At 40.3% G+C, this 22077-nt stretch overlaps 1 protein-coding gene across 3 annotated transcripts in view; it reads left to right on the top strand.

Moving 5' to 3' along the window:
- The window catches only part of LOC117461845 (netrin-G1-like), a 76174-nt gene extending 59008 nt beyond the window's left edge, over positions 1-17166 (top strand). For 2 of the 3 annotated variants that reach the window (XM_034103812.2, XM_034103813.1), the window contains exons 4-7: positions 3966-4138; positions 7712-7738; positions 8697-8741; positions 14668-17166. In XM_034103812.2, the coding sequence (XP_033959703.1) occupies positions 3966-4138; positions 7712-7738; positions 8697-8741; positions 14668-14906 (484 nt within the window). In that variant the 3' untranslated portion in view covers positions 14907-17166. The remainder of the gene's footprint in view (positions 1-3965; positions 4139-7711; positions 7739-8696; positions 8742-14667) is intronic. The other variant, XM_034103814.2, reaches the window with a different exon arrangement.
- The last annotated feature ends 4911 nt before the right edge of the window (positions 17167-22077 follow it).

The following is a 22077-nucleotide window of genomic DNA, read 5'->3' as shown; positions in this document are numbered from 1 at the left end:
ATATTCAACTTATTGTCATTACGTAATACAGGTACTATGTAACGAAACGGTTTCTCTGCATTTCACCCATCCTAGTGTTAGGAGCAGTGGGCTGCCATTATGCACGGCGCCCGGGGAGCCGTGTAGGGAACGGTGCCTTGCTCAGGGACACCTCGGTAGCATTTGGTCTTTCTGGGACTTGAACTGGTGACCTTCCAGTTGCCAAGCCAAGTCCCTATGGACTTCGCCACCACCGCCCATATAATACATCAGTAAAATACATAAATGCTTCTACTTGAATGGGATTTCACCTTGCAGATAGCGTTGAGATTTTTCGTATACAATGCCTTCACGCTTGTTCAAAGAAGGTGAAGGGAATAATGGACACATTTAATTCACAAAATGAAACGGTAGTGATGTTCTGGTTACTCTGGAAAATGAAAGACTCTCTGTAAACTATTTTAATTTAAACTATTTGGTATTAAAAAGAAGTACAACAATAATGTATGATTTGCCTAGGGATTGCACAACACTATATTGCCATTGCATACCAATGTAATACTACAGTAAAAAACGAACACAAAAATGTAACATACATTACTTTATTACAGTGTGAATACTGATTTTGTTTGGAAATGTAACAGGTCATATTTACCTTGCTCTTCTTCAATAAATATTTCATATTGCTTTCAAGATATCCTCTTGCAACAACTGTAACCTTGAATAAGGTTTCTTGCAAAATATCACATTTTCCAAGATTACATTGGAAGACACCAAGATTCTGATAGTATCATCTTTAAAACATGTACTGTAATCACTCCCACTATTCCTTTGTGGCACGAAAGACACCAGAACGATAACAAACATCCATAACAGTTTCCTTTCATCCTTTCTAAGAGCATTTTACCCCAAGCTGAACAAATGCAATTGATGAGTAAGAGTCAAGGACGCTTGATGATTTCCAGTATCTCCTAGGGGAGGGTCACTTGTTTGGAAAATACCAATTGTTATTCGACTGTACACTGGTTTAAAGGTCATTACATTTTATAAAATCAGTGTTCATAATGGCGCAGGTTGAAAAGGCTGGACATACAGTAGATCTCTTCCCTCTTGTGGCTAAATTAGGGACAAAAAACCTCTCTGATTGCAATATGACAATGCCAGCGGCAAAAGCATTACATCCCAGAGCTCCCCGGAGTGCCCATCATCTGCTCTATCAGCGTGCCGCGTGCACCGGTTGGGCTCGATGATCCAGATTTTGCTGGTTTTTAATTAAGTGGAAGGTCAAATCTCATCGCACTTGACTTCAGGGAGCTGCTGCTGTCTGCATGGCAGAAGAGCTACACCCAGTCATTAATTTTATGGAGCAGGGACTTTAATTGATTAAAAAGTTAAGGACTTTGGGGAATGTGGGGTAAGAGGCACTCACTTTTAGTTGCTGTGAATGTGATCTGGTGTGCAGTCACATCCATTATGTAGTGAGACAGCACTTAACCCGAGGAAAGATGGTGATTTTCTTTTAAAGATTAACAAAATAAGTTTTGTTTGGAGCTTTATTGTTGTGGCAGTATTGGAAATCCATTTCCCAGCAAATGACAATAATTGTTTCTGGTGAATGATCATCTTAGATTTTCTGCATGGTCACATTCGGTTTTGGGGAGTTTTTTACTTTGAGTTATAGAAAATGTTCAAATGATTTAGTTAAATCGCAGTGAGGCGTATACACCAGTCCAGTGTCCCAATGGCTGTGCTATGTTTGAAACTTCTGTTAAGTAAGCAATTCTAAACAAAATGCACAAGTATTATTCAAAATGTCTTCCAATGTCCCTCTTTCTGAATTTTGCAAGATCTGGACAATTATCTTAATATATTTTTTGTGTGGGAGAAATGTTGTCAGTGGTTTCGAAATCAACAATACATGTTCATTCTATTAGACCACATGCCTATTAATAGTAAAACCACAGAAACTGACATTTCGCAGTGGTCTCTTTGCGACTATACGGTATAGTTATCTATATAAAAATATTTAGTATGTTTTTGTATGATACTTACAAATGCTGAATTGTGCTTTTACCAATGTTAGTGTTACCAATAGGTGGATGTTACCAGAGATCCACATTACTTTAGAACATATTCACTGACTTTATACTGCTTATCAGATTGACATACCAGGCTACAGTTTCCCGCAGTTATCTATCATTAATGTGAGACGTCCCAGTAAGGTCAGGAAGTCAATTAGAATGGATGTATGTTGGATGGCTGATTTCTCTGTCTCATGTTCACTGGCGATTGTAGGCAACAGATACCTCACTCTCAAAAGGGAGACATCTTCCCTTGGAAGCACTTTGTAAAAACAAACATAGGACTGATGTGAAACCATGAGCCGCCGAACCACTTGGGAGGCTTTGTGTGTCAGATAGAGCCGATGGCCTCCCCCTCATTCAACTCATTATGTATCACAACATCATGTCCTTGGAAGCCTAGGTTCCTGAGGTGTAACCTTTTACCCTCTTATGACTAAAATATAGAAATTGATAGCTGGAATACACATTGAATATGAAACTGTAGTATCTCTTTGGACATCAAACACTGCATGTCTGTCTCTAATAGAGCTATTCACTGGCAGTAAACACAACTCTCACAACGGTTCTGAGAACAAATATGTCAGGGTTGAGCGAAGCAGGCAGGACCCAAATGCAGGTTTAACAGATAATACCTTTATTTCAAGGCTAAACGTAACATACATAACTCTCCCCCGTGAACACAGTCAACAACAACAAGGATCTAACAATGACAGACAGAAAAACCAGAACTTAAATGCACACAAGACTAATCACACAAACAAGACACAGGTGAGGAGGGAGGAGAAACCACAGGGGCACCAGGTGCACACAATCGGGTAATCAGGCAGGGGTGTTTCAATGATGCTACGTCATCAAGTGGCGCAGCAGGACCGTTCCAATGTCCAGCATACTTGGATTCCACCGAGGCCGCGTCCTTGGTTTGGGGGAAATTTCGAGGCTGCACATGAGTAGACTTTGCGTCCTTAAAATCCCCACAATGCTTTGCGCACGGACCAATTTCCCCAAATCTGTGGCGGAAAATGTAAGGCGGGGCCTCTCATATGACGCACACCTGCACACTCTTGCTAGCCTGTTCCACTCTTTGTTTTCCGAATGCCAGGAAGGATTCTTGCCTCGCTTCTGAAGCAAGATGCTCGGCAGACATGTGCTACCAAGCAAGCGTACTCGCGATTGAGAAACACCCAGAGACAGAAAATTAAAAACAGGAAAACCAAAGACAGATCAAGACGAGACAAAACACAACACAGACAGATCGTGACAAAATAATGTTCATTCTGATTGTTAGAAACACACGATTGAGATAAACCAACTTTTCCCCGAAATATTGGAAAGACAAGCACACTTGTTCTTTTTGATCAAACTAGGGACTATATTTGGTTAAGTGTTGAGCAGTTGTCAGGCCTTCTCTCCTCTACGGTCAGGAGCATCTGTAACAGCTCTGTCTAATAAACCAGCTCTGTCAACCTCGAGGGTCTCCTGCCTGAAGGCTCCCTTGCCAAATGACAATGAAAGACTTTGAAAAGAAAGAAAAGAGAACTCTCAGGCTACGCAGCTCCTCTTTATGCTATCATCTCTATCAGATCCATGGTTTTCGCTCAATTAGCGAATCTCACAGATTGCCTTTTATCTAGCTCTCAGGGTGGCAAAGGTAACGTGATTTGCCTCACTGTTCTCTCCACATAAGCGGAGACAAATGAAGAGCACAATGACGCTTTGTGAAGGTATGATCCGAGTCGGCTAACCCACCAGGATTTCAATTGACTCCTGTGGAAACATTTGAAAAGCACTAATACACGCTGCAGCAGAGGCCGACTTTGTTTATTCTCTCCAGAGGTTATTGATTCAATGGATGCAGAATGATGCCCATTCATGTGTCTGTCTGTTGTTATCTCTCTGTCTCAGGTGCAAGTGTAACCTGCATGCCAACAGCTGTGTGTTTGACAAGGGGAAGCTGGGCTGTGAGTGTGAACACAACACCACAGGGCCAGACTGCAGCCGCTGTAAGAAGCATTACCACGGAAGAGCCTGGAGTGTGGGCTCCTACCTCCCCATACCCAAAGGAACCGCAAATATATGTAAGTATATGAGTATTTGTAATGTAATGGTAGATATATGTCTAATTTACTAGTAAGACCATTAGGCGCGTTCACACCGCAGTACTTTTCCCACTTTAGTTCCGATATAGTTCCGAAATATCGCGTTCACACCAAAAAGAGCCAGAACTCAAATTAGTTAATCAGAACCTTTTTTACCCACTTTTCAGTCCCTGCTCTCTAGCAGGGACTTTCGTGGGAGAAAAAGGTTCCTATTTCTGATTGGCTGGGCGGAATGCAAACCACGTCCTGTAAAACTCCCAAAAAGTTTTATGAAGCCGCCATTTTATTATCCTCGCATTAGCATTAGCATTAGCCCAGCGCAGAAACGCAGAGAGACTAATTTATGGCAACACAAAAGAAAACATGGGAGCGGTGGAGATGAGGAGGTGTCGGCGTTCTGGCGATTTACTGGCTTCAGTAGAAGCTGCTGGGAGTCCCAGCAGCTTCTACTGAAGCCAGTCCCTCCGGGTGGCAGTATACGCCGTGAAGTTGTTTGCAGCCTGCCAGTAAACCCAAAGCAGAAGAAGAAGTGATGTCAGCGGCTTCATTTGCCTAATCCTTGTGAACGCGATCCGGTGTGAACGCGATCCGGTGTGAACGCGATCTGTACTTAGTTCATAAGAACTAAAGAGTTCTCATGAACCTTTGTGGGAAAAGTACTGCGGTATGAATGCGCCTATTGACAGAAATAAAGTAAATGTTTGGCTTGGGTCATTTGCATGGATTTGCACCGAAGAAAATCTATTTACAAACTGTACAAATGTTACCTTTAAGCTAATTAGCAACACATGCACTGATCTTGTCTGCTGGAGTTTGTCTGTGTTCAGCTAAGACTAACAAAATAATGTCATTTGTCTTCGTCTTTTTCTGGCTGTCCGCCGACTCTTAGGGAATTATTTTAGTCCAATTTTAAATCAGTAAAATAGTAGGATACAGCTGGAAGCTCCTGAAAAGGCAGACAATGAGCATTTTTTTGTGAACAGGTATTTGGGTATAGATAACCTATATTTGAACCACAGTGATGGTGGAACAGTCAAAAGAGTCATGTTCCCCCTTAGGCCCTTGTTGGGTATGTTGATTTGTAGGGAATAAATAAATGTCATGTGTTTTTTTCTGCTCATTCAGTATAGCAACCATCCTTCCAATAATTACACATTGAATGTATTATTCCTGCCTCAACACCATGGTGAAATAATGCCGGGTATTTCTTTCCCCGTTCACACGGTATCTCTGAGGCAGAAGGTGCTCTTTTGCATTATCCCCATTATAATCTTGGATGGGAGTTGAGTCACATTTATCAAACCCCACGCCTGAGGCAGGGGGCTCATTGCCTCAATAAATCTAATACAGCCACTCGTGGATGTGGTGGTGGACGGCCAGGCGAGGCCAGATGGTGAAGATCTAGCCCTCTGGTCCTCCATTCTCACTGATTCAGACTCACAGTCAGCAACTCTCATGGCAGGAATCTGCGGGGATTGACAGCAGGTTTTTCAGATGCTCGGTTTGATTGTCTGACTTGAATTATCCAACATGGTGATCTGATTAGATTACTTTCCAGACATGTGATATTGCTATTGATCCACTGATTTAGTGCGAGTACATTTGTGCAGTCAGTAACAGTAGTACCTTGTCTTGCTCTTCTTTGGGCTTTGGTTGATGAATTGGACAATTACACGGTCATTTGTCTGAGTATTATGTGTCTGTGGTTGTGTGCGCATGCATGTCTGAGCACAAAACCTGTGTGGATGTGTGTGTGCACATGCAACCCATTTGATTGCGAGTGGGAGTTTGTTTTTAGGAACGTCTGTGAGCTCCAAGGAGATATTGCTGGATTTACCCCTGCACCTCCTCGGTGTTATGAGCCTCCCTGCAATGTGGTGCTCACTGTCAGATTGACAGGCCGTTATTAAAAAATCCAACACTTGGCCGCATCTGCACTGAACCGATGAAACAAAGGTCTAGCCATCTCAAAAGCAATATTAGCACTTGTTTGGCAGTGGCATAAAATGCAATAATGTTTGCACATGGAAGTGACGTAACATTATTGGTCCCCCAGGTGTTAAATGAACAAACTTTGGTCTTGAATTATTCTTATTTCTCTCATAAGTAACGCCTAGGTCGTGTAACATGCCTTTATTCATTATGTGAAGCTCATGTTCCCTTTAAGAATATTAAACGTACAGGCCTCGTATCAAGACAAATATCCAGAACGTGCTAAATGTAATTATAGTTTAATAGCTTTCATCTGTCTTCAATGTTCCTCTTTAATCATGGAAGTCATTTATTTCACAGATAGGAACAGGGTGAGGCCTATTACATATTCAAATCCCTGCACATGTAGATATATGGACATACGTGACCCTTCGTCTACTAAATTAGAGCCCAAAATGGAGCCCTGCGTTGCTATTGGCCATGGCTGTCAGCGGCTTAGAGTGACTGAGAGTGATTCAAATCCTAGGCTTTCAAAAGGAGGGGAAAAATCCTGCAGAGCAGAAGAGGAATCACTTTGAGAATTATGTTGACAGTCCACTTTGCAGGGAGCGTCAACTCATCTTGAGTTCCAAAGCAGGTTCACAGGTTAAGAGGGGTTGCGGCTGAGAGTTTGATCAGTTTTTAGAATGCGCTTTGGCTTTAAAAAGGGCAATATTGTTTGCCCTCCATTTCTCACACAGAACAACTATTGGTTAGAAATTGAAGCTTGCTTTTTTCTTGCAAATCGGAGCATAAAATCTGCTTGCCGTTGTTGTGACAGCCCTAAACAGCTAATGACATGATGAATGGGGTGCAAACAATATACAATTCCCACTGTAACAAACTGACAGAAGGGAAAAGCATGAGAACATGACCAGAAATTGCTCAAACTATGGGGCAAGACAAAGCTGGCTACATTAATGCAACACAGAGATGGGGAATCCACGGGCAGATAACACATGCTTTAGACAAAGACGAGAACAGGGTTGCCAAATTCTGACTTTTGAATATAACTTGAAAAAATACTATAATTGTTCTTCCAGCCGACAGTGTCTATTTTGAAAATCAATCATGGGCAAATGTTCCAAAAATATATTTATATTTTCATTTATTTGATTGGCTTAACATCTGTTTTCTTTATATCGTAAATCCCACTGACCTTTGAATAGGAGAAGATTACACACACACTTTGAATGATTTGCAGATGCTGTTTGACTGGTTTCATTCAGAGATTTGTTAACAATTACAATTATCAAGCCAATAACAAAAAGAATGTTTAGTTAAAAGATAAATGAAAATCCTGATGAAAAATACGTTTCCGCATAGAGTTTTGATTCCGTTGACATTTCGCCATTGGCAGACCTGTTATTATCATCAGAAGTGGGCGGGTGTTGGACCATGTGGTCAGGTTCTCTGCAGAGCAATGGCTGCTGTTAATCAGTGGACACAGTGGAGACCAAGTGCTGCTCGGCTTTGAATTATTCCAAGCAAACAATATTGTTTCCTCTCGAAGTTTCATGACTCAAGTTTCAAGAGTAAAATGACGCTATTCATGAAACACTGTCCCTGCTTTTTCCACAGGTATCCCCAATAACCATGGACCAGCGCGTAAGTTGATCAGACTTTTTTAACTGGCATGCTGACTTATGGTTTCCTCCCTCAGTCGTGACTAACACTTGTTTGACGTATGAAGTTGGTGTGAGGGATTGTGCTGTATTATCATCTTCATTCATCACTATGTTTTCTACAGTGAAAAATATCCATCCTAAAAGGCAATCAGGCAGAACCTTATCTTAAGTGATCCAATGCTTTGTCTGAAAGATAGAGCTTTGTTCATGTGTTTTTGAATAACAGACCCCACCCAGGTTTTAAAAGGCCTATTAAAATTGTGTATAGAAATAGCCATATAGAAAATGGACCAATGGATTAAAAGGGAAGCCATAGACGTGTCCTTCTTTCCAGGCATCCATCCAACCAGTATGCAGCATGGCTTGCAAAATCATCAGCAGTAATTAATGAAGTATAGACTATTAGTTAACAAACTCAGAACAAAATATAACAGTTTAAGATTAAAGAAGATATTTTCTCGATCATTAAATACAAGAGGAGTCCTAATGTGATGGCCTGTTGAGAAAGATGTTCTCCCTTTTACTCTAGAATATGTGCTCTAAGCGAACAGACAGACATTGGCTCAAAGCCAGAAAAAAAACAATTATTTTTGCTATGAAGACACGGCTCCCACCATGCATCTGTGTTGATGCCTGAAGGGGACTCCTAATAATGGATAACAAAAGCAGCTACCATTATGTATGTCTCTGCATTTTGTCTTCACTCATCAAGTCTGCATGCACACTTTTCTACAGTACATCAGTACATACTCTAAAACACAAGAAACTCTCCAATAATGCTAAGGCAAATCAGCCCACAAACGTACCGATTATTGTAAAAATATATATCTATTTATATATATTTAAAATCTCTGCATGCTGTTACTGTACTTTAACTAAATAACAGCATGAAATATATTTCAACCCAGTGTAATATAACCTTTCCTATTTTTACACAGATCGAGCAAATGCTTCATCTCTTGGTGTTGCAAATCGTAACCAAGGTAGGCTTATAGGATTTGTAACTTCAGCATGACATTAACAATACATAGGAACAACTGATTGCTTATTGATTGGCGATTTGAAAAAAAAGTGTAATATAGAATATGCTAATAGAGGTATGGAGTTGATTGTTTTCCCAAAGCCCAGATGCTTTCATCTTGCATGCACACCAACACACGCTGGTCCTTACAAGGTAGACCTTTTGTTGTGAGAACACCGTAGGGAATGGACCACATGCCTCATGATCACCAAGTCCACAGCGTCATAACCCTCTTTGATCATGCCCTCGTTTTAATTACTCAGAATGCTCTCTGGGGGTGCACCCTTTCTGCCATGTACGCAAGGAGAAAGAGGAAAGAGGGGAAGGAGAGGAGAGGACAGGCTGGAGGGTGGTTTATGTAGATTGATCTCCAGCTATCTCAAGCTAATCCTGCGGCCCAGATATCCTGTGTAGTGAGTGTTAAGTTGCATCTGCATCACTGCTCTCACAGCCACGAGAAGAACACATGAAAAGAGGACTTTCAGGATTTCCACAATCAAGAGAGGGTGTTTCTTCTCTTATCGAAGCTTTTAAAGCTGGGAACAAGATGTGCCAGCGTCAGAGGTGAAACAAACTGGACTGGTGTGAATAACACTTTTCCTTTGTAATCTGCATCATTTCCATATAAAGTGTCAGAACGCAGCATCTATCTCACCGAGAACAATGTCAATGAAAAGCGTGTGCTGCATTCTCTGCATTTACTTAAGCCGTTCTAAATGCCCCATGACAGTGGGTGTTCCATAGGAATATCCTTTAGTGCAGTGATTCTCAAATGGGGGTACGCGGACCCCTGGGGGTACGTTGGGGTACTGCAGGGGGTACGTGAGATTTAAAAAAAATTAATTAAAAAAAGGTTGATTAAAAAAATACCATGCATGATTACAAAAATAATCGTAGCACAATAAGTTAAATAGAAAACACAATTTTATATAAAATATTCCTATAGAACCACTAAGACTACTACTACTACTACTACTACTACTACTACTACTACTACTACTACTACTAATACTACTACTTCTACTACTACTTCTACTACCGCTACCACTACTACTACTTCTACTACTACTACTACTAATACTACTACTTCTACTACACTACTACTACTTCCGCTACTACTACTACTACTACTACTACTACTACTACTACTACTACTTCTACTACTACTACTACTACTACTACTACTTCTACTACTTCTAATACTACTTCTACTACTTCTACTACTACTTCTACTACTACTCCTCATATAAACATGTCAAATGTGTGTATTGTATTTTATAGTTTTTCACAATATATCATGTTGTTCATTGGTTTGTTAAACGGATATTACTTCAATCGAAAAACTCTGTTTTATAAAAATGTTTTATTAAATATCCTTAGTTTGTTGCAAAGCATGCACGAAGGAGTTCATAACTCACACACTGAGGGAACATCACTATATTTTAATTATTTATATAGGCTTTTTCGATCAAAAATGTTCGGGGTCGGCCAGGGGGTACTTGGCTGAGAAAACGTTTCAAAGGGGGTACATTACTAGAAGCACTGCTTTAGTGCATAGGAGGAGAATTTTTTCACACAAGGTAGTTATTTAGCTTTTGCAATAAAACCTCAAATTCTAAATTGTGTGTTTGGTACCTGAACAAGGTTAAATTGGAATTGTTATTGCTGGGCAAAAAACGCCTTTCAGTCATCTTGATCATTTTGTATGTATTAAAAAGAAAAGCAATCATTACACTGTTTGCCTCTTGGACTTCAATTATAGATAGGCTCCAAACATTTTTTTTAAAGATCCTATATGTTTAAGACACAGAATGTGTATTTGCTTTCTTGTTTATCTTTAGCTTAGAACAACTCTCAACAAGTAAATAATGTTCAACTTTTTTTTTAAATCATTCCTTGCATTTAATGTAATTTGTATTCTAACAATAACACATTTCCCAGCATTTACCAACCCTGACATGTTTAAAATGAAAACCACGCCTCTCCGTCTTCAGATGCAATATTGTATGCCTACTTTAAAATGCTTCTTTGCAGCCAACACCCGGTATTGAACTTCAGAGCTTCGAGTCATGACTAATGACGAAACCTTCATGTTAATATGATAACACGAGGCATAGCTGAACGCGGGTTTCAGCTTACTCTGACACCATGGCGAAAGATATTGATCCAATGTAATTGAAGCAACACTATTCTGTCTCAGAGCTTATAATTAGAAGTTCCTGTATCTGAAAACTGTCTCCAGTTATAGTTGATTGCTATGGTGAATCTATAGTTATTAAAGCTATTTAAAATATTCAATTAATCACTATGAATACCTAAACTATATATATCCACAAACCGTTCTATATTGCTTCCGTTTATGTGTTGCTGTCTCCCTGGGCTCTTATCGGCCTTGGTTTGTGCAATATTAGGTATTTTAATGACAATTGGCACATTTAAAAAAGGTTGGCTATTCTTTAGAACTTCTTTAGTATATATGATGTAGATCTTTCAGAAAAAAGCTTCATCTTAGGATATTAACTAGCTCTCTTCCTGCTGATGTCAACACAGATGTGATGTTCTCAATGTGGTATTATCAGTCTAAAAACAGAATACACCCCCTGTTTCCTAAACACATCTTCTTTTGTCCCCTGGAAGAAGCAGTATGAAATGAAATGCAGCTCTTTGTCCATCTCTCACTATTGTGCTGTTGCTGTATTTTCTCCATGTTGCTTCGTGCGACACCAAGGCCCAAGGCAGGATCTGTCACAACAGTTATACTGCTAAAATGTCACACATCTGACGGAGGTGTGAGGTGCACATATGTCTCGGAGAGAGAACCAGCTTAGCCACTCACATTGCTGTGTTCTCACTTGCTGCCAGCACAAGTCCAAGAGTAAGTGTAAGAAAGTAAATAACACAGGGCACTTGCCTACAGAAGAGACAGTGGTATAAATCGTTCCAAAAGAAAGATTTTCTATTTATTATCAATTGTAAGGGTGGCATTTGACTGACTCTACACCTCAAGTACAGTCTACTCATCTCAGTGAGTACTGCTGTCATCTGGGTTTGTAATGCTTGGGTTTGGAGGCTCCTCATTTTAAATCAAAAGGCCGTATTATAAACAGGAGATGGAAAAACATAGGATATAATACATTGATATTGATATAATTGACCCTTTAAACATTCTTTTTCCTTTCCGTATGCTTTTTATTATGAAATAATAATCCCATTTTTCGTTTCACGTATTGAAGAAAGAAAGTAAAATATAGCCTCACATCACATTGGCCTAACTGTGATGTGTTACCCAAAAGGTTCACTAAAATGTTCTACTGGATAGTAAATAAAAGGTACCAACTTACTAACTTTTAATTATTTCACACATACCATAACACTTAGTGAGATTTAACTTCAAGCAACACAAAATAATTCCCCTCAGTATTTGTCCTGACAGCAGGGCCCTGTGGCTCCACAAGTACACCGCAGGCTTAAGCCTCAGCATCAGAAAACAAATTGGGCTACAGATGCTTTTAGAAAGACAACGGTCCTGAGGGTCCGCCGGAGGACAGAGAGATTACTCTTCGGCCACAGGAAACAAAGTTAATGTGTGGACCTTAATGGAGACTTAGCTGATCCCATGGTCATTTTTCACCAAAACACAGAGCGCAGGTGTTTTCCATTAGCTGTCAAATAAGAAAGCTTCTTTGAAAATTAGTGATTGGGGTGGAGCCACCGGGCCATTAATGTTTGAACACACGGAGGACAGGGCAGCAGCACTCTGTAGTTCAGGAGTCTGGTTTAATGCATGCAAAGTTCAACTACAAACACTATTGCATTAGTAATGTTACTTTGTTGGGCATAAATGGACTCTCTAAAAGTCTGGGTCCTGTCAGACTTGGTCAAAGCCCTATACTCGTACGCTAGTATTAGAGGGGGACCTCTTCAAGAAATGATATTAATACCAACTAATATTAACACGTTACTTCTGTGTTTGCAAAATATGTTATTAAGAGTTGTTTTACTTGACAAATATGGACATCGCAATTTTGCATTGGATTACAGATCCAAATTAAACGGTCATCAAACCTGCAATTACTGATTTGTGGCCACTTGGGACCAGTTAAGATGAGCTGTGAACACTACGCTGATATATTATCAAATGTTAAGTTGGTATTGCAATCAATTTATTCACACATCCAGCAGACAAGAACAATTGTAGCATTTATTTTTATGAGAGTTGAAATTCACAAAAATAACCATCTATAGAACTGGTTATCACAGAATTTATTTTATATATAGCAATTTGGTATATCATTTGGTTTACTTTTAATAAATATGGTTTATAGCCACTTAAGTGTTATTCTTTTCTTGCTTTGGATTACTAGGCTATTGCAAGATATGTATTGGCCTGAATCTAAACAAACAGATTCTTCATGACATGACTTGTTGATCAGTGTAGTGTTTGTATTTTGGGATTCATTTATAAACCTTATGATATATTTCCCGCAGCGATTCAAGTTTTGTGAACTAACATTTGTAATACATCAATTGGAAATGTCATCAAAGAGCAGTGGATTCTTGGCAGTCTCATTATTTCGCACCAGTGTTCAACAGTCATTCAGGGAGAAATCCATCACGCAGTCAGGAGACTGACTGGAAGAGCAGCTATATTTGCTCTTACAATGCAATCATTATCAATCCGTCTATAAATACATAAAAACAGTTGAACACAAGAAGGCTGACATACCCAGCCTCTCAGGGTTGTCGGAAGTAGAGGCAGACAACGCAGGGAAAGTGGTTTTACCTAAAGAGTAATTTAGAACAATTCATCACAGAATTATTGCAAATCCCATAAAACCCCTTTACCCCCAGGTGAAATTTCCATTTAAAGCACATAACAGCGTCTGTGTGAAGGGAAGTGGAATATTATTCACTTAAATGCAATACCAGTGTCTTTTTAATAGTTTTGGCAGGAGCAATTATTTTTCTTCTAAAGTGTATTCTGATGCACGAGACACATTACCGAAAACCAAAAATGTGATTACTATTTATGCAAGCAGAGATATCCAATTACAGTGAAATCTCTTGGCAAACATGACCTCTTCCAGGATTTCACCTCGGCCAGCAGAAAGGCTTCCTGGAATAATTGTGTTGTGATCTATTGTCTAGAAATGAGTATATTAGGTTATGCAGTCCTAATCAATCTATATCAAAACAAAGAAATGTGTGGTGGCAACTAGAACAGTGCAGGTCAGGATGTTACATTAGTATATCCTAATAGTGTTGTATTGTTTGTTTTAACCCAGAAAGAAAACAACAGCAATTTGTTTATCATTGAACATGCTTATTTGCATATCAAAAGGGGAAGGTGTTGCCAGGTCCCTTGTCTTCTCCTCTTCAGGTTGCATTGTGCCACAGGGAAGCAACATGTAATTCTCCTGTCCCACACAGGGGGGGCTGTTTCACAAGACTCTGGCATCCCTGGATTCACTCATCGTTAATTTACCTCATCACTGCCATGGTTCGTTTGCGCTTTTGTTGAGGCAGGATTTGCCCTGAAGTCCCTTTGGCGATTCTAAAAATATCCATAAAAATGTCTATGTGTTTCATAACAAATCATTTGTGGGAAGGGGTTGTCACAGGCTGTGGACTACATTCTAGTTTTCATATAGTATGTGTTCTGGTTATCCGTCTCCTCCTCCTCTGCATACTTCTTCACAAAGTCCTTGGCTTCACCCTCCCTAATGTGTCAGCTGTGCTCTAAGGACACAGACCGATGCAGACAGGACAAGAAGAGGCAGCTTGTGCCCTGTGAACTTGCCTGTTCATGTTCTCAGCCTCCCTATCACTGAGTGATCTATTAATCACCCCTTCCTGTCTCCCCTGCCCTTTTTACTTTGTCTCTGCAGCTCGGGTGTGTGACAACGCGATGCTGCGCTGTCAGAACGGTGGCACTTGCCACCATCATCAGCGGTGCCATTGTTCCCCCAGCTTCACCGGCGTCCTGTGTGAGAGAGCTCGCTGCCAGGGTCCCGGGGGGTGTGACGACCAACTGTCTGGACAGGACTCCTTCCATCATCCCCCCATCGTCCGCCAGCTCGCGCTTACCCTCGTAGTGCTCCCGCTATTGCTCGTTTCCCTTTGCTGAGAGACCTGAACGGCCTCTCATCCTCAACCAAAACCCTAAAACCACATGTGTTGAGATTGAACTTTCAACCTTAAGGACATACAGGACAATGTGCTCAGCATACAATATAAGCAACTTTTTTTGTACATCCAAGGCCACAGTGGTGGGTGACAGTGTTACTGGTGCAACAGCTTGTGCACTGATCGGTTATACTGAATGCTAAGTGGATATGTGAAGGGATAGGTGGAGTCACTGCTGTCTGATAGTGTCACAGAGGAAGCGGCTGGAGCCTTGGCTTTTTGATTATGTCATTGGCTGGTACTTTATTAAAGGCAGACTGAAGACTGGGATCGAGCTGCCCACACTCAGAGCAGACTGTACAAAACTAGACACATGATTTCTAAGTATCATCTGAAGTTATTAAAATAATAATAATGTGGACATCTTAAAACATCTTGCCTCACAGCCTCCTTCCCGACTTGCTATCTCCTTTCCTCACTGTTCCCCTCCTTTCCTTCACCTTCTCCCCCCTGTGTTTCAGTGACTGGTGAATTTACTTTGCTGAAGGGTGTCTGTTGTTTTGCCAAATGCTGCACATGTCTTATTATCGAGCCCCTTGACAAATCTAGTACTTTTTCCTTTTCTTTTTCAGAGGCTTTGTAGTCATGCTTGAGCTCACCTGTAAAAGTGGCAAAAAAAGTTGTAACATACTGTAACTGTATTTAATTTTTGTATAAAACAGATATTTTCATGACTACGCAAAACAAAAATATGTATTACTTGTTTTCTATTGCTGCCAACCTGTCCTAGATGCGGACTATGAGTGCGCAAAGACTTTGGTTGTATTATTTCTTTGCTTGTGTGGCACATGGTTCTCTTCATTTGAGAGCTGCTGTCAAAACGATGTTTACATAAACACTTACACAATACACTTCCACCAAAGGGGGAAAGAAAAAACATGTCTTTGTCTTGTTGTTGAACATTGTCATTTTATTAATTAGGAACATCATTTGAGACAAGATGTGTAGAGTGAAACCGTGTATTGTTTGTAGATATAGGTTCAAGCCAATGGCAAAAAGTGAATGTCATTTTAAAGGATGTTTGAATGCCAATCGTGGACCTATTCACCGAAGGAACAGTTGATGGTAGCAATATATCAGTCAACAAATGAATTCCTAGATCTTTGACTACACTTGTGTTAATCTAATGTGTTGTAACCGTCCTTGTTGTGCTCATGAAACATGGGAGAATCTGAAGAATCTCAAGCCAAAATCCCGTCTGCTTTATGTAAATTTAACAAGACTTCAAGAAGAAAAAAAAAAGGGGGATTGCACGGCTTTCGCAGAAGTTGTCCAGCTCAAATCTGTAATCAAATCTAATCCTTGAATCAAATGGAAAGAGGGGAAGGCCGGTTGAAAGCCTGCATCCTGCTGCGGGAGCCTCGAGAAGCGACGTGTTCGGGAAATGAGCTTTAAGTCATGGAGGGTCAATGAATAGGAATGAAGTTGCATCCCACTGGGTGACACACTGAGCACTGAGACCAATTTCATTTGGAGGGATTAATTTTCTTACCGATGGTGTCATGAAACACTTAATTGTGTTAGAGACTTCTGTAAGTGCCTCTCATTAAATGACACTGTCGATGAAAGAGAAGAGAATGCATTTTTTGACAGAGACTCTTGCCTTGGAAAGCAACTTCTTGAAACAAAAAAGTAGGTACTTGAAACAGAATGTCGTATGTGAAGGAAATTGAGAGAAATTAATGCTACTTATTTAGCACATTTTTGGGGGGATAAAGGAAAAGTTCATTGTCAGCATAAATATGCGAGACAAAAAGCAGGACAACCAAGTGATCGCCATTCACCTAAATAAATCGCAAACATATTTGAAGAATTTTGCATTTTTTAATTCCAAAACAGTTCAATCATAGGTTAGCAACCATTAGCCTATTAGCTAAAACAAGCTAACATGTCGTGGTGAGCATTGGGTTGAGTTTAACACAATTGTCTATAGTTACCTTTTTAAATGCATTAAACACTGCTTTTATCTGCTCTAACATAAACTACGAACATTAGCATGACCAGCTCACTAGCGAACTAACCTAGAATTGCTCTAAGGCCAAAAAGGGATACAAGGGATATAAATGTACAACAACAATACAACCACTATGTGGAAGCCGGTCCTAAATGTGAACAGAGTAGTCTCCAAGCTCACACATCCATCATCCTGTTGTTGATATTATTTGATCAAGTTTGAACTCAATCGAGCCAACTGTGTTAGTTCCGATGTTTACCAAATGTTGTTAGTCATTATTCTAAAAGCCTATTCTCTTGTAGTGAAATATACTGCTTAAAAATATGAAAGTAAAGCATCCAACCTGTGTCTTGCTTGTCAAATGATGTAAGCTAAACAGACGGATGGATTCCCGCTTAATGCCAGGACAAAGTAGCACTACATTGCAATACAAGCAAAATATCATTTCATTATTTGTCATGTCTTCCACATCGATCATGAACTGGTGAAGATGCTGACTTTTTGGAAGCCAGTAAGACCATATCCCCGTTATAGGGTTTCTTTAGAAAAACGTTAGTTTAAATAGCTAGCCAGCTACGGGGATAGATCAACAGCAAGTGTTGTAATTGCGGCTGTTAAAAAAGATACATGATAGAAGTGGGAAAGCCTGCTTGTGCACACCTGCCTGAAATCAAGGACCCATTATTTTTTAACAATTACCAACAGTTACAAAGGTCAATTTGTGTTGGTTGTCATTGTAAACTGCATAAGTGCCACGCCAAAAGAGATAGCTTGTTAAGTTTAAGGACGATTACAAAGCGGGACGAGCGCTCGGCCAAAGGTCAATTGCACTTTCAAGCTTGTGGATGTGACTATAAATTGAAAAATAACTATACCCCAAATACAGTAACAGCATCACATCAATCCAGCATTATAATTACATCGCCTTCTGTGATTTGCGGAATGTGAAGTGGCCCTCTTGAGGCTTTGTGGTGACCGTTGGAGGAAACTAAGCTGGAGAGCAGTGTTTAAGTGCCAGAGTGTGTGTGTGAAAGACAATTACCTTTATGGCAAGTTAGTGCAATACAATTGGTGTTTTATGACACTTGCTCCTGGCTTTGTGCTGTATTTAGCCATTAGCACAACAAGTTTTAAGGTTGAATCCAAGTCTCTAGCACTTTAATGCAAATTATGGCAGAAAAGGTTGATGAACAACTGGACTGAGACCATTATTGTGCCTTGAGAGCAAGTGCAGCCCACTGCCAACACCAACATGCATAGCCACAGAGGGGACATGAGCGTGATAACTCTCTACCTGGCCAGCTAACTGCGGGAGTATTGGTGTGGGGATATTTAAAGCAACTCTCTTGTCTTCCACACCAGATTTAGAGACAGAAAAAGTTGTGGCAACTCCAACTTGTGAATATGGAAGCATATCTTTCTAATAGCTCAACAAAACGTTCATATTTAACCTACATTTGGCAGCAGGGGTCAGAATTCAGTGCACAAAGACCTCCGCTTTTAGTTTGCTCCTTTGTTCTCTAATGCTCTGTGTCACAGTGACGCCGTGTCCTTCCTCCTTTCACTTCTAAGACTCTGGAGGGGTATAAGGAGGACATTTCTAGACACGAGCGGTCCTTGTATTCTGCCACTGTCAGCACTGGTGGCTCCAGGAGAAAGTGACATAAGACAAGGGGTATTCAGTATCTAGGAAAGAAGAGGGTCAGCAACATGTCTGGAGCACTCAGCTTGTTACGATTTCAAAGGTCCATTGTCAGATCATCAATGGCAGTCTTTGAAATGCCCGGCAGTAGAACTCAAAACACAAAGTGGTGCTGCTCAGGCAAGGAAAGCATAACTTTTCTAACGGCAAACAATTTAAATGATGCGATGCAAGCATTTTTGGAAAGCATTCAAATATTTGTAATGCTCGTGCAACGTGATATATACATCTCTATATAAAGCAGAGGTTTACAAGTGAAGTATTGTGTTTCTAACAACTAAACGTCTTTGACCGCCGTGCACGGTTTGGTGTGGCTATATGAAGAATAGCAGTTTCCACAAAGACATTCTCTTCCTTTATGCAGCAGCACTACTTACGTAATTTATTTATTTTCTTGTGAGTTAGTTTGTTTCTTCAGAAACTTGTGTTGCAAAATAATTCCTCCATTTAAAAAGAAAATACATCTATTATATACAAAATGAAGGCAATAACCAGTTTGTGGCAGTAGCCGCAGAGGGGAGGATAGGTGAATATATTTGTTAAAGTTGGTTTGATTACACCATTCACAACTCCGACAACGCCACCTTGAGAGTTTCACCCAAGGAAATACTAACACTTCTTTCAGTTATAGAGAGGACACACAGGTTCGAATACTAATGGAGAAGGAGACGCGGTGTCAAGTTATCAAAAATATACAATTTTATTTAGCACAAGTCAATAGTTAAAATGCAGTTAAAAACAGGGCTGTAGCACAAAGGGGAACCAAATCAAAATGAAGACAATGGAAGGTTCAATAAAAGCGGATAGATCAATATGCCTCAGATGCTTCCTTTCCATCTCTGGATTCAATCAAACATCAACACCGTCAGTCTGATTACTATTGGTCATTAGCACAAATATGATGCAAACAGAAATTGCCCAGATATACATTGTCTCTGCATATGACTGAATATATTGATCATAGCAATTCCATTCAAATTAATTGGTTTAGCTGCAATTGTTGTCCTTTCACTTGATGATGTGACCAAGCCTCCCAATGAGATTCAGCCTTACTCAGCTACATCAGCTAAATCAGCTTCAGATTTGATCCCCAGGTATACTTCCAAGCAAAAAGACTCACAGGGGAAATCAGTGCAGGGTAGAATTCCACTTATTGTTAAAATTTACAATTTTTGTAATTAAAAATAAATTAAAAAAGGGCAATAATTATGCTTTTGTGCAGAGAACAGGTTCAACATGACATGTGAATGCCTGAAACACACACATGTGAAAAATAACCTTGTGTGCTTTAATGATACGGACGAACACACTCACCAACATCCATAGGACCTTCAACCCTCCCTATTCTGATCAATGTTCAGCTCCAACGGTTGAAATTGGATTGACTCTGTGTATGCAGCAACACATCAGGAATCTGTGACTTTATCAAACTCCTATTCACTTCGCTGACACCGCAAGGACAGCTGGTGGGTGGTTCACTGGCTCGGCGCAGAGAGCCACAGTACACTAGAATCAATATACAGAACAAAGAGAAAGTTAAGCTGCCTCTGCTGGAACATAATGGAAATACTTTCTCCCTACTGCGCTTTCAGAGTTCATGGAACAGACTTAACAGGAAGCCATGCCTCCTTTCTGCCTCCATCCATTAGCCCAAGAAAGATGTGAAAAATAAAAAAATCATAAAAAGGTACAAGTCACGTATTTGATTTGAAACCATCTTTGTATCACTGGGCTCTTATGCCAGACGCTTTGTGTAGGTTGTAATTGCATCTGAACCATTGCAACAACAAATTGAATTAAAATCAGTATCTGAAATGCAGCTTTAAGCAGGACTATTTAGAAGCACCGTGCTCAAGCTATAAAACAAAATCTGCTTTCTTGTCACGACCACAAACCAATCTGATGTCCCCTCATTGTAATACAATCCAGGGCAGCAATCGGCTCTTCGGCTACAGATGGTAATCCTATTCAGTGTCATACACGATCGCAGCTCTTGTCTATTTTTTCTCAATGCCAAATCCAGCACTACTGGCCTTCAGTGCCACACCTAAATTGCAAATCAGCCACGGCTGGGATTGGCACTGCAAACCCCCGATACCCTGTTGAAGAAATTATTTATGTATCACACCGACGTCGTCCATAAATAAAAGATACCATTCACAGTCTGCTCTGGAGTTCCTGGAGCTTGAAAGAAACCGGTTTATCCTTTTTTTCTCACGTGCTGAGAAAGACTTGGGGTTTGTGTTGGTCCCTCGGTTGCATCTTAAACACCTCTGCCTGGGAAAACAAAAATAATATGCAGTACCAGTATAATAATAAAAGACTATCACCTGTTTCAAAGAACATTGCAAACAAAAACCCATACTCGGCCTATTTGAACTATTAGTATTTTTGCAGTATCATTCCTAGAGGAACCAGACAGGTTAAGTTTGCCTGACAGGACTGCACTCCGAAGCTTTGGCTCTTGTTTCTACTTTGCATTTTGATTCAGTATATTTTTAACAGTCAGGGACACAAGTACACTAAGTTAAAGCTACAATGAAACAAATGACTTGATTAAAGATGCAAAAACACAAAAGCTGTAATGCTCATCAAGAAGAGTTATAGGCATTATTTAGTAAAGGGAAACACACACATCAATCTACCTGCGCCTATTGTTATCTATGTATGCAAGTCTGCACAATGGCAGCATCCTGACCCGTGTGACTGCAGGATGACACGAGTCAGCTGACTACCATAACACACACAACAAATGCAACAGAGGAAGTTGTCAAGGTACAGCTGACAGAATGCGCTCATTAGGGGAGGAAATGGGATTCAATTGTTGCTTCGATGTAGTGGAAATGCATCAAAGCTACGAAATAGGACAATGATGTGTGCCCTGTTGTTGACTTGTTATCCCACAATCATCTGACAGAGAAAGGTCAGGATATCTCCTTTGTGCAGACTTACACACATAGATAACAATGGGTTTGGGTATTTTAATGCATGGAAGGAAGTATGCTGCACTTTACAGGAGAAAAAAATGGTGTACAATTATTGTTTTGTTAACAATGATGTCACTCTCAGTCTCGAGCCACAATTACACACAGCAGATCCACTGGTCCACATTTTGTATGATAGTAGATCTAGATGCGTGGCTGGGATGAGCAAAATAATGTGATAAAGATTGTTCCGGTGTGAAACTCAGCTTAAAAAAATACTTTCTGTCCCAAGACCGAGAGAACTATTATTTTGCTCCAAGCTCTTCAAAAGATTCCCAAACCGTCAGTGCGTCATGACGGGAATAGCTGTTTCTCTTTAATCCCACCTTCTGCACAGAGTGTGCTATAGCTGCACCAAGAGTCTGGTAACGAAATTACCAAAGGTGTGTTTGGCACGTGCCTGACACATTTGGCAAGGTGCACCTGACACATTTGGCAAGGTGCACCTGACTGCGATGTAGCTGCGCTGCTG

The sequence above is a fragment of the Pseudochaenichthys georgianus genome, chromosome 17, assembly GCF_902827115.2.
Source record: "Pseudochaenichthys georgianus chromosome 17, fPseGeo1.2, whole genome shotgun sequence".
In the NCBI taxonomy this organism is placed as follows: Eukaryota; Metazoa; Chordata; class Actinopteri; order Perciformes; family Channichthyidae; genus Pseudochaenichthys; species Pseudochaenichthys georgianus.
The sequence above is the reverse complement of the archived record's forward strand: the minus strand, read 5'-3'. Positions and strand labels throughout refer to the sequence as shown.